The sequence below is a fragment of the Amblyomma americanum genome, chromosome 1, assembly GCF_052857255.1.
Source record: "Amblyomma americanum isolate KBUSLIRL-KWMA chromosome 1, ASM5285725v1, whole genome shotgun sequence".
Lineage (NCBI taxonomy): Eukaryota > Metazoa > Arthropoda > Arachnida > Ixodida > Ixodidae > Amblyomma > Amblyomma americanum.
The window spans coordinates 144466624-144480461 of record NC_135497.1 but is presented as its reverse complement, the minus strand read 5'-3'; the positions used below and the strand labels follow the sequence as shown (position 1 = coordinate 144480461).

The window sequence follows — 13838 nt, the reverse complement described above, 5'->3', positions numbered from 1 at the left end:
GCCAGCCATGCTCCTGTGGAAAAATGAAAATGAAAATTGGTTTTTGGGGAAAGGAAATGGCGCAGTACCTGTCTCACATATGGGGGACACCTGAAAGGCACTGTAAGGGCAGGGATAAAGGAGGGACTAAGAGAAGAAAGGAAGGAAGAGGTGCCGTAGTGGAGGGCTCTGGAATAATTTAGACCACCTGGGGATCTTTAACCTGCACAGACATCGCACAGCATAGGGGCGCCTTTGCGTTTCATCTCCACTGAAACTCGGCCGCTGCGGTGAGGTTCGAACCCGAGTACTCTGGATCAGTAGCCGAGCGCCCTAACCAATGAGCCACAGCGGCGGGTCTGTGGCTGTTTAAAATATTGGAGGCCCGCCACTTCAACCCTGCCGCATGGCCATGAATAACAATGTGTCCAAATTTTAAAACAGCATATGTGCCAAACAAGCACTTTAGTGTGAACTGTTGTCCCATTTCCCATAGCACACAATGTGAAAGTGCAACAGGGCATACCTCCAATTTCTAAAACACCAATAGGCACACACCAGGCTTGCATTGGCGCAAGCACATGTGTTCCCTCTCATAATGTTTGCACCTATGCTCATACTTTTAAAAGGGGAAAACAGAAAGGAGGACATTTGTTCCTTGGATGTCCCATACAAAGTTCTTTGGCAATCATCCTCAGCAGAGGTTGACAATTGTTTCAGCAATAGTGGCTGAATGTTTCACAAATTTAAATGTGGAATCTGCACATACCTCAATATAAACTACACAAAGTTTAGAAAACCCAAGTCCCCTGGCAAACATATATTAAATCCAAATAACAGATGCCTGAAGGTATTTTCCAGGAAAAAGTTTCATAAAGTGGAACAACTGAACTGATTTCCTACAGGCTTATTATAGTGCTTCTTTTTGTTGGCCTTTGCATCCAACATTAGACCTAACACTTCCAGCCATTTTTTCTTTCCTTTAAACAGGCCACACATTAAGGAGTTACTACACACTGCAAAGCTTTGTCTTTCCATCCACTGCCTCCACCATTGTGTTCTGTGCTTCCTTGTATGTACATAGTACTGCATTATGGCGATCGCACAGATGTAGTTTGAGCCTCAGGTATGAGACTGCCATAAAGTACTCAGTGCTCTGAAAACTTTTTCCATACTGCAGCAGAGAAGAAACAAAGACAAAGAAGGAACCAATGCTGCGCTGACAACTAAAAATTTTTTTATTTGAAACTTCCATGCCTTTATAAAAAGAATCTCAGACTATCTGTATCTTTGTGCCTGCATTTTTTTTTTTATCTGCCTGCTGCGCCGCGCAAAAACCAAACTTCTGCCTTCGATAGTCCCACAGGTATCGTGCCGACACGCCGCTCACCAGATTCTTGAATGGCTCATGCTTCAAACACCTCGTGAGTTAGCCTGTCTCCATTCTATTTCAGCACTTGCACATCATGAAGATTTATTGGGTGCGTGCGTTTTTTGCAGTCAACCACTAGGTTGGTGCCCGGGGTCTCTTCTAGTGGTGACGATGCTCTCTTGTCCGATCACTGAGGCACCTTGCCTGTGTGTCCTATGTAGTGCTTTCCATAAGACAGAGAAATGTGATACACAACTACTTGAATGAATTCAGAGCACTTAGTTTGGTGTATGACCTGGCATATTGATTTTTTTTTTCCCTCTTGCTTACTGACTCACGCATGCATGCTTCTCACTTTATTAGGTGCCATGCAAATCATCTGGATGCCGTTTCCCTTGCCACTCTCCATAAGGCTGTGGGTGAGTCGACGAACATATAGAACACCGCAAAATTCTTGTCATTTGTCACTGCTTCAGGCTTGGTTTCAGTTTCTTTGACCCGCTTAACCTTTAGCACGAGGCTTTCTGCTATGCCGCAAAGCATCATCATAGGGAATCCCACTTCTACAAGCCTATCAATCTGCTGCTAAAAGCTTTGCTCCTTTTTTTTTTTTTTGACAGACTGCGCTTGTTGTGAACACAGTCACTGATGTTCTTCGCTTCTCTTGGGGGCACTAATTCATGCACTAAACAATTCAATGTCAAGTTTACTGCCCCTCCATTGACAGTCTGTGGTCATCTGCACATGAAAATAACGCAGCCAATGGCTGCAAGTTGACAGTTTGCTAACACAATGGGGAGTGTGTATACAGAGACACACAACCTCTGAACTTACACACCAGGGCCTTTGCATGTCCCTACTAGCAAATAGAAAAGACAACTCAACATTACACGGTGGATAGGGTGGATGCTCTGATGAAATTTAAAGAACATAAGCAGAGGAGACAAGACACTTTTACAAGTGGAAAGGCCAATTATATGACCCAACAAAAAGGCTCTCAGCAGCATTCTCCTTGCGTGCATCTAATATCAGCTGTAGCACCAGCTGATGACAAATATATATCTAGATCTTCAGTGCAGTTGAGGGCGCCAACTGAAATTGCGGCACCACAATACCAGGATGGAAAGTTGTAGAAAAAAGATGCCATTCATTTTATTTTATAAAAAGTGCAAAAACCCATTTTGGTGGTTATTAAGTAGTGACAGTGGCCCAAGTGATTCGAAAAACAAGGCACTTGTTCAGGTTCATGACGCATTTTTTTTGTCGTTGTCCACGGTTTTGTGCATCGCAGCCTTTAACATGACGATGGCCTGTTAACACATGCGACACATGCACAAGCCTGACGATGCATCACCTTCTATGGGAGGTGTTGTGCTGCAGAAAATCCGCGCCCGGTACCTCACACCGGATCACCAGTGCATGAATATTCCCCCATGCTCTAGTAAGGTTGGATCGTGCCCCGAAGCTTGCTTCTATCATTGCGGGCTTTTGAGCGCGCCACCGGCGTCGACCGCTGCACATGAGCCGGAGTACCTAGGTTCGAACCCGGCCGCGTTCAGATGGCGGCGAAACGCAAAAGGTGCTCGGGTGCTGTGCGATGTCAGTGCGTTGGTCGAAAATATTCCGGAGCCCTCCACTACGACACCCCTCTCTTTCCTCTTTCACTCCCACCTGCGTCCCTTCCTTACAAAAAAAAATAAAGTAGCATAACCCACAGACCACCTTTTTTTTTTTTTTCTAACTGGGGGCTACACACTACAGTACGCGAAACGTTACACCCGGCTATCTGTCCTGCGGGCTTTCAAACGCTCGAGAAGCAAGATCTACGCGTGCGTATCCACATATACTTGTTCAGAATACTTATTTGGCAAAGTTAATATGTAAAATCGGAGAATACGCGACACTGACGTTCGTAGGGCTCCTGCTACCGGCGTCGTCGTACCGAGCCTGAACGGCTAGTTCGGTATGCTTGTTGGAATACTGCGCACTCAAAGAAAGAGGACGAAGATAAGAAAACGTGCCTAGAAACCGATCTGATAATCGATCCTTGGCCAATCCCCCTGTGTGGGTATGTGCCATGTGTACTAAGGAGAAGAAGAAGAAAAACCGCCTTCGTGTGTTATAAAATGGAAAGGCGCATCGACAAGACAAACACCAAGGCAGAACCAGAAGGGACAGCCTTGGTGGTTGTTTTCAGTGCGCTTCCTGTCCCTTGTCCTGCCTTGCTGTTTGCCTTGTCAATGCGCTTTTCCGCTTTCTAAACCGCAAATCATCTAGCCCACCCACAAGTCCTGCTGAGCCTTTGTGCATGTCTTCTCATTTACGTCTCCTCGTTTAAGTGCGCTACAAGTTGAACATTTTACAACTTTTAATGTTAGCCATTTATAAGTCGTTTTTGTTCTGAATACTGTGTAGAAGGAAATAACTTTTCAAGCTTTCTACTTAGCCATAAGATTTTATCTGTAAAAATCTGCATAAACCAATTCCTGATACCTTGAGCTTGGAGCATGATAGCCTTGGTTGCTTATGCGCCATTAAACCCAACACAACCAACAAGTTCAACAGTGTCATCGTGTTGCAGTACCGACATGCTTACCAGCGCCGTGACTTCAGTGCATCCGCATGGACATAACAGTTTCCCGGAGTGAGCAAACTGTCCTTTGCCAACTGGTTCTTCAGATGTGTTTTGTTGTAACTCATTTTAAAAGTTTAGCATGTGCCACAATAGTTCAAAAAAAAAAGCGGTTCCCACACAAATCAAACTGGCATTGTGCGCTTCTTCGGTTTTTCTATTGGTTACCACGTGTAATGACGCTTTTGTCACATGACCGTGTTTTTTACTACTCTCGCTTCCATTGCGTATCTTTCCATCCTTAGCGTCCAAGTGAGGAAAGCGCTGGAATTGAGAGTACATATTGTTAGTCTGCGAGATGAAAGTCTGAAATGGGCTGCTATAATGTGCGCGTTGAGTGTGTCCGTGCAGTTTTATGACACGAAGGCAGCGCAGTAGTGAGGATTAGGACCATCGGTCTTGTCTGTCTGCATCTGTGCGGCCGGGAAATCTCCACCTTGCAAACATGAGGCAGCTTTTCTCAGTTCTTCTGCTGGCAGGTGAGTCACTGGTTTCGCGTAGGCTTAATAATTTGTGTATCTTGTAGTTTTTAGAGCTTAGAAAGTATTTTGCAGTGTGTAAGCTGTTCTCTGTAGAGTTCACGCTTTGGTAGCGTTGATCTTAATCCTAATTTGTAAGTTAGATTTGCTAGTTAATCATCAATCGGTTATGAGGCTCGGGAGCGATGTTACAGCTGTTCAACGCACTTGATCGTGGGAACTGCTGAAGGCCGTATGAATTGATTCCGCGTGCATTTAACGTTAATTCCCTGTGTGTTTTCTTAGTTGTCACCGCAGCATGCGCATTCGAACAGTCTCGTTGAATAGGTGGTGGTCCCGTGGCTAGTACTGCATGTGACGTGCTTTAGTGAATTGGCTGTGCTCCTGTAACGCCTCCAAACCAACTCTTGCAGCGGTGGTTTGCTCTGGAAGCACATCTGTCCGGGGCCTGCTGCAATCTAGCGGAGGAGCCGATATTGGTACTGTTCTGTTTTTTTTTTAACTTTTTTTGAGCGCATCTGGGCTTGTATGTGTTGCGTTGAGTAAGCTACGTTTAGTCGCGAAACGTGCATTAGCAGTGAAAGTTGCGATTGCGCGTAATGGTTAGGTACTTGTTCATGTAGAACTAAAATTGAATAATTTTGCGTCGTTTGCTTGCATGGAACTGTTACAAGCTTTCATCGTTTATACTGAGGCATTGTAGTAGCCGGCGCTAACAAACCAGGTGCATTGGACTCCGGAAAGAGTGGTAACGATTGGTGTTATGAGCTGAAAACGCGTTTGGAGAACCGTATGCTTAATGAGTGTAGTTGTTCGCTTTAAATGTTTTGTGTGCGGGGCGTTTGGTGCTAGTAATTTATGAGAATGAAAAGGCAAGGATGGGCATATTCACGGGTCATAGTGTATTGTCGGGGATGGAAGCTTCCGGGACATGTGAAAAGCAATCCAGGCGCACAGGTGCCATGTCTTCTAACAGTCACGTCATTTGACTACCATACATGAGAGCGCATGAGTCCAGCTATCACCCCCACAAGTATGGACTGGTGGCGCTAGCTTATGAAGGACCTGTCGGCTTCAGTTGCTGCTCATCCTGGAGCTGTTGTCCCCAATAGTGCCCAACATTGTAATTATTACTGGCAAGCACTTAGTAGTATTAATTGGGCTTAGTAATGCAGTGAGAACTGAAGCAGTAATGCTGCAAACACTGTTGTCCGCAATAGTGCCCAACATTGTAATTATTACTGGCAAGCACTAAGTAGTATTAGTTTGGGTTTAGTAATGCAGTAAAAACTGAAGCAGTAATGCTGCAAACTCAAGGTGATAACCTAAGCGGGCCTAAAATGGAAGGTTTAAAAAATAATACAAAATGAATTTTGGTATGAGGATACAGGATGCTATTGACTGTTGTGTAAAGTATGTAGCTAAAGTGCACGTAGAATGGCAGTGTTCAGAAGTTAAAAATCTGTATTCATATAAAATGAATTACTCATTGCCGGTTAAATATGCTGGGCAAAATGAGATAAATGCTCTTTAAATATGTAAAACAAAACAAGCATTAATGGTGGTTTCCTTTACAGGAAATGCATTGGTGCATATGTTGTAACGAACTTATGGTACAAAAGTCTGTTGGGTGAAACTTTTTCTTTTGCTCTGTGGAGCACTGCCTGGTCAGTTTTCTCAGTGTTCCATCTTTTCACAACCTTTCCAGATTAGAGTCTACAGAGATGGTGATTATTTTTTCCCTTGTGCTGTGGTTGTTTAGTAGCTGTGGTGTTTAGCTGCTGAGGCTAAGGAATGTTCGTCCAAACTACAGCTGTTTTGATTGCAAGGAAATGAAAACACACCTGTGTACTGAGATTTTATTGCATATTCAAGAACTCTATATGGTTGAAATTAATCTGGAGCCCTCCACTGCAGCATGCCTCATAGTCTACATACAGTGTTACTTTGGGATTTAAAAAAATAATTATCGTTCTCCAGATAGTGGGCACTCATACAACATTTTGATTGCATTGCATTATTGCTCAGTGATCTGTAAAAAATATGCAGACCCTTTCGCAGATACCATTTTTGAGTAGAGCTGGAGAGTTAGTTTCTCACTATCCTGTTCAGAAGGGTTTCGACTAAACCTGTGTGAGAAGTTGATATTGTTAAATAAATAAATTACTAGGTAGTATGTTTCCCTTGGCCTGGTAGATGGGTGAAAAAGTAACAGAAGTTTTTTGTTCCAAGGAATTTATATACAAATACACCTACAAGTCTTTGCCACGATTGTGCAATTAACAAAACACCTAAAGAAAGCAAGTCACACGCCCTGTAACCCTAAAGCATTGATTAACAATCAAGCTGTGCTTTGTTGCAGGGGCTAAAAATTGTTAAAAGCCGTTTTATATATATACACTACTACTACGCAGTTTTTTTAGGTTAAACAGAAAGCTTCAAAATTTTTACACATCTTTTCAAGCGGGGTAGCAGATAATATGGTGGGACGACCAAAAACAATGTAAAAATATGTCTCTGCTTGTGCCACTAAGTATAATGAACTAAGCGCGGTAGCATATGTTAGGTTTCGGTACCGAAAAAGAAATCAAGATAAGAGTTCCCTGCTCTGCGCCGCTGTCACACCACTGAAGCACTGGAATTATGTGGGAAAAATCTCTGTGCATGAAACATAATTTTTCCACTGCAGGACAGCATAGCTGCATTTTTACTTTATTTTTTTCTTGTTTTGAACATTTTCTGTTAGATACCGAAACATTTTAAGAGCAGATGCGGGTCTTAAAAATGAAAATTTTATTATTAGAGATAATTTAATGAAATTCTTTATGTGTATGTATTTCTTCTTCCTGTTTTCAAAAATATGATTAGTTTTAGCACATCTCGTTAGTTCCCATATTATGGGACAATAACTGAGGCGTAATTAGGAAATTTTTTGCTGGTTGTTAAGACACTTTCCCTCAATGTTTTTTGGTTCCGATTAAAATGGAGCTGTAGCCAAAGACCTACCATGCGAAGCTATGCTGATTGTATTGCTATTAAAGGGGCTGCGAAACACCGCTTGAACGGATGCCGGTTACACTTCAGATGGATTCTTTATGTCGCACAGATGCTGACTCAAAAAGAATTACGAGAACCGATGCACAGCAACGGGAGTTATTCAAGGAAGAAATTTCAAAATACAAGTAAACAAAATGCTGCCCTCAACTCTATTTTCGCGCAGCTTCCCATTCCCATTTCACTCTCCCAATGACGACACACTGTGCGACCAATCAAAACAGCCTATCTTAGCACGTGGCGGAAGTTTACACTCCATGGTTGCCTGTTCTCTGTAAGTCGTTCATGCCAAGGCTGGCGACGCTGTTTGCATGGTTACAACAACCATGTGAACGCCCAGCTGACCCAGCGATGCTTCGTCGTCACCACGACGACGCAGAAGAGAACAGTGATCAGTGACGTTCCCTTACTTATGGGTCCCATCTCGAGCGCGAGATACTGCGACGGTGTGGCAGCCTGCGCAAGATATCAGACACATTTAGCATAGCGCGTACCACTACTGCTTACCGCCAACCATCGCCCCTAGCGCGCTGGTTGGTCACGGTGAGCAAGGAGCGCGTGCTGTTGACTAGGGTGCCTCGATGCGCGCCCGCTCTGCGTTTAGGGTGAGGACAACCGCGTCGTCTGCTAGCGCAGCCGCCATTTTCTTGCAACCGCGGGTCGCGAGGCGCGCGTTTGCTGCGTGGCGTGCCTAGATAGAGATGGCCCCGCTTGCAGTGGGAGCTTGAATTGGACTTTACCTTTGGTAATCATTCCTTTTCTAGTTTGGATGAAGAGTAAGAGTAAAGATTCGTTGATGTTTTCGCTACTTCGAGACGATTAGCGAAATTATGGCGGGTATCTTTGCTTTGGATGGGCAACTGCTCGCCGTCGTTGTCATACCTGCGCCGTGAACTTGCTATCATTGCGCTTGCGTGTGGATATAGCGGAAAGAAAGTGAAGTATGCCAAATGAACAGCTGCATATTCAAGTTCGAACCCATGGCATGCTTACGTCCACTTGCAGTATTATGTAATGGTGGCAAACTGTCATGTATACACTATGCAGTCAAAACATAAAGACAAGAGCATGCAAGAACGATTATTTAATATCTTAAAGCACAGATACAATATCTACAAAATGATTACGAACGACGATTCACTGCAAGTATAACACAGCTTATGATTCTTGCACTTAAGTTTCTCTCACGCTTATGTGCATGCGCACGAAAAGTTCACACTCATTACAGCGTCTTTAAGGAAGACTGACACCAGCACAAGTTTTGCTTCCGTGACCACCAGCACGTGTGGCTGGGTAGTGACGTAGATGGATGCGTAGCCGCAGTCATGTGTAGGTGGCTATCAGCATTTTGCTTATTGCTTCCTTGTGATTTGCGCATGTGTTCAGGCATGGGCGGTCTGCCTTCGTAAAGAATTTTGTGAGAGATTTCAGCGGGGACTTCATCGTGTGTATTTTGTTCTTACACCATGCAACAGTGCCTGTGAAGTATTCCTCGTAGTTCTTGAGAGTGCGGATCACTTCACTGCTCGGATAAATCAAGTTCCGTCCATCACTCACATACTCCCTGAGAACTGTCAAAGCGGCATAATCATTGCTTAAAGTTTCGATGAGGGCATCCTTGCACTGGAAGCAAGATATGGACTTTAAGATGCTTTTCAGGATGAAGCCTCCAAGGTAATATAAAATTGAACATTCCGTTGACGTCAGCTCTTCAATGAACAAAATCTCAGAGTCGTCTATTTCTTCAGGCAAATTTTCTGAGCACTGCTTCTTTGCTTGAGAAAGGAGGTCGACGAAGTACTTTCGATCATCAAGCTCATAGCTTGTTGTTCGCAGTGTATGCAGAGACTGGCTCACACTCACAAGCCTCAGAGCTCATTTTAAATCATACGCCGTCGGCACTGGCTTCATTAGGCGTACAACTGAAAAAAGATTTTCGAGGCAGACTTGAAGCAGCCTGCTTGTTAAGAAAAACTCGTAGCTTTCACTGCCCAGGAAAAGTTCTTGGAGGCGAAGGACAACTGTCGTGGAAATAAGCAGGCCAGCTTTGGATGGTTTCCATTGAGAGGTGGTGCCCATGTTCATCCCTTGTATTGTTTCTGCTGCCAGGCGCAAGGTTTTCAGAGCAGAGTAATATTTCTCCATGTTTCGGTCGCTGTAAGCTAAAGTGGGATGGCGTGATGACATGAGGGCATACCACTTTGACACCAGATCCAAGAACCACGCTGTTGTTTCGGCAGATGGGTCAAGCGGGCCTTCTCTCACCAAAAATCTGATAGCCAGTGCAGCTTCTCTGAAGAATTGAAGAGCTACTCCAACCTTCATTTTTGTAAAGTGGCCGGAGCTGACATGAATCTCCGATAGGGCAGGGGCTACTTTAAGTTCCCTCTGCGTCATATTCCACCAGTGCCTGGACATGCTCCAGTTTCACGTTAGGTGATGGGAGGTTGTTTTCGAGCACGGTGGCATCGCTCAGTGCAAAGACTTTAGAGCTTAAAAGTTGCCCTCATAGGTTTTTCAACACATATGCTGCATCAGCAGTGAAAAAAAGCTCTTTACCGTCCAAACATGGATGTGGTATTGAGCACACAGTGGTAGAATTTCTGTGAATATTAATTCTCGCCACATCGCTCGATTCGCTGATCCCATGTCACATGTGACAGCACGGACTCTGAGGGAGATCTGGCCACAGCGCTGGACGATGTCGAGCACATAGTCTTTGAGAGGGCACCTTCCACGTGTTGGCCAGTGAATTCATAGCCGATGACCTGCTTCCACTGCTGATTGATTCCTCCCAACATGAATACCAAAGCGTGATTGGCGGGATCCTCTGGCTTCGAAGGAAGTGTTATACTTCCAAGGAGGGCATCTTCACCTCGGTCCAGTTGAAACGCTGTAGCAATTTCCAGCTCTCCTAGAAACAGCACGCAGTCTTTTTCCACGTTTTCCATAGTTTCAGCCTTGCACTTCATGACGCCAAAAACTTCTTGAAGAGTTCCTGGAAGGAGCGTCAGTCCCTGGATCCTCCGTGCTAACGTCCTGCTGGACAGAAGAAGGTAGCCCAACTTCCTCAATGTCTCATATCCGGTTGTTCCGCAAGCAAACTTAATTTGCAACCCTTGCTTAGCCGTCTCCACAGACCACGTGTGACTCTGGGTGCTATTTTTAGAAAGAGCGGAAATTTGGTCTGCATTCAAGAACCGTGTATTTTTTGCGAAATTATCAGCCTTGCTTTCATGCTATGGAACTTGCTTCTTGAGCTTTTGGATTGTGTTCTTAGCAATTGTGTGATGTTCTTGAAGCATGGCGTATTTTCTTTCCATGTCTACCAACTGCTTTTTCAACTCAGCAGAATCCGTTTGTGTCTCACTAGCTGTGGGTGTTTCATCTGTCGAGCTTGGACTTCCGACGTTCAAAGATTCTACATATGAGCTGTTAACTTGGAGGTTGACCGATGACGTATCTTGTGATACCATGTGAGTTGACTCGGCGAGGAAATCTGCCTCTGATGCGGTGTGGAATCCTTCAGCGGGGTTGTTCACCTCTTCATTGACGGATGTGGGCACAGGCTGCGTTCTGTCTCTAGGTGGTTTTCGCTTCCTTGGAGCAACTGGAAGCAGAAAGATGTACAAACCAATGATCAAACTGAGCGTTAAGTAATGGGAAAATGCGGGAATCACGGAATATGAAAAATCAAGGCAAAGAGCAAAGTGAAAACAAGGCGTGACCAGCGTATCGGCTTTTTTTTTCAGTTTTTAGTTTTCCACACGAAAAAATCTAAGGGTTGGGGCCAAAAGGTCCACATAGGTACTTGATTTCTTCCCCGCTCCCTGAATTATTTTGTGTCGCCTTGGTTAATTACATTTGTGTTAATTAAAGAAGGCGACCGATTCTGCCTTTTCAAGTGGAAATGGGTTAAGTGGGTGTTTGAGATGAAGGTTGTTGCGTGAGCCGATCGACAGTAGAATTGAATAACTGGGAGGTTTCTTCTCCATAAGAACTTGAGAAGCAGAATGGATACATACATACATGAACACTTAACGTGTAAAAGGCGAAATAAGTCGCCCATGCCGGGCCAGCGCCTCAAATGCCCATCAAGTGTTTCCGAGCGACCACCACTTTGTTAGCAACGAATGTATGTACTTATACAGAATCAGGCAGTGAATCGATTGGGAAACACCTACCCCTGAATGGGAAAACCGTTGGTACTGCATTCGCCTTCAGCTTCTTCCATCCATCTGCCCGGTTTTGTTCAAAACAGGATTCTTCAGAGTGAGCCTGGACGAAAAAATTTTGTTGCTAATTTAAATGCTTTATTCCCCGGCAAATAAGATTAATTTACGATAAATAAAGAAAATCAAACAAACGCACATCAGCACGCATATAGGCTCACATCCGCACACATGCACAAAATAGAGATTACTTCACACTCATTTTTTTTGTTTTCATTTCCATGAGCTACTTCCGTGACATATGATAAGCTAGAATAAATGTCTTGAATAACATTGTGCGAACAAAAGTATAAAAGATCTGAATTTGATGCAACGCGGAGAAACACAAGCTTATCGCGTTGTATGCTTTTTTGCACTCCGGGATTCACTTTTCGCACTGCTATATGTGCCTGTCAAATTAAGCGGGCAGCGATGGCTTTTTGTGAAGGAAGCGTGATGCACTGCTGTTCAAGCTTCGTGGCTGAGAAAGATCGTAATATTTTTGCAAGGCTGGGCCTTATTTCGTGATGCGAAGTGAAATGAACGGAGGCGTAAATGCGCCGGAGGTTCCATATCGCCCCAAGCTCTAATTAAGAGACTACATCCGTTTGCAGCGATCAAATATCAAAAGGCTGAAAAAGCATGATATGGCGCCTCCGACAGGAACACAGAATCGCACGTCTGGTTATCAGAAAGAGTCGCACAGACAAGCTGACATAAGCCCCAAAATAAATTCAGCACTGCAGAGAAGTCCGGTACTTACGCTGCATATGCAGGAGTAGTTCGTCGGCTGCCACTTGTCCCGCTTCACTTTCAAAGTCCATAGAAGACGTCGTTTTTGGTCTCTAGGAAACGAAAACATCCTCCAGCCATTTTTAGCGCTGTTAGTGCATTGGGGAACGCAGCACCCAGCCATTCTGCAAAGAGACTGTATGAAGAATGCCGCTTTCCGTGTCTAGCGTGGGAGTCGGCGGGAGCAGAATGCAAGAAAATGGCGGCGGCACCTCCCGAGAACCGGTTTTGGCGGAGACGACCCCTTCAAAGAGTGGCACCACCCTCAGCGGAGAGCGGGCACGCATCGAGGCACCCTACTGTTGACGGGAACGTGGCACCATCTTGACGGGAACGTGCCGCCATTTGGCGCCTCCGCCCGGTGATCCTCCACAAGCTGACGATGCGCACTGTCTGCTAAATGTGAACTGAGTGCATCATTCCTTGGGACCGAAACGAACGCTTATAGGGTGCAATGGCTCGATCGGATCAACTCTGCTAAGCCGCTCTCAGATACATAGAAAGTACCCATAAGTGTTAGTGACAACTCTGCAAAGCCACTCTCAGATACATAGAGAGTACCCATAAGTGTTAGTGATAGGTCGTAGGATGTTTACAGAGAGGCGCAAAGTCCATCGATGCAAAAAGTAGCCAGAGTCTCTAGTGGTGTATTTCTGTTTTACTTGCTTTACAGTGCTTTTATCTAGGGCAAACAAGTTGGTTTTGTTAATGTAATATAGAACACAAGAACTTGACAAAACGTATCTCTAGTTATTAACACAATTTGCAGTATATTTACTCTTTGTCCAATCATAAAGCTCGCCCTCCGTGATGTCATATCTGATGCTAAAAACCGCCACTGTATGGTGACACCGTCAGCGCCATGAATTTGTTTTTGCGAGCTAATTAAAATATTAAAAACAGGAGTATACGTGGTACAACTGATGCTAATAGCATCACTATAACACCTTCTATGCAACCAACGGGCAAAACAATGCACTGAAAATGTGTTTCGGGGCCCCTTTAAGGTACATCATCATATAAAAATGTTCAGTTGTTTCTAAACACCATAATAATCAAATATAATTAGGTGACAGTCATTGTTCACAAAACTTGATATGTTTGACTTGGCCATAAAAAAAAGATAGCATAGCTCTATATTTTAGTTCTTTCTGAATAGATTAACTGAAATTACACCATTACACCAGGGAAACTTCAGGCTAGTCATGCTGGCAAAAAAATACGAAGTGGAGCAAAATTCATCTCAACTTTGCACCCGTTGCTCCCCACAATCAGGTCCCCTAAGCAGCCACCTTGGTCTTGTTCGAAAGCTGGCGCTC

The 13838-nt window shown here is 44.4% G+C and overlaps 2 protein-coding genes across 2 annotated transcripts in view; one reads left to right on the top strand and one right to left on the bottom strand.

Moving 5' to 3' along the window:
• Positions 1 to 4157, bottom strand: part of pch2 (pachytene checkpoint 2 protein) — a 30472-nt gene extending 26315 nt beyond the window's left edge. Inside the window, exon 1 of the mRNA XM_077647143.1 lies at positions 3948 to 4157. Within this exon, the coding sequence (XP_077503269.1) occupies positions 3948 to 4051 (104 nt within the window). The 5' untranslated portion in view covers positions 4052 to 4157. The remainder of the gene's footprint in view (positions 1 to 3947) is intronic.
• A 98-nt stretch (positions 4158 to 4255) lies between these two features.
• Positions 4256 to 13838, top strand: part of LOC144113806 (uncharacterized) — a 33599-nt gene continuing 24016 nt past the window's right edge. Inside the window, exons 1-2 of the mRNA XM_077647140.1 lie at positions 4256 to 4462; positions 4876 to 4941. Of these exons, the coding sequence (XP_077503266.1) occupies positions 4429 to 4462; positions 4876 to 4941 (100 nt within the window). The 5' untranslated portion in view covers positions 4256 to 4428. The remainder of the gene's footprint in view (positions 4463 to 4875; positions 4942 to 13838) is intronic.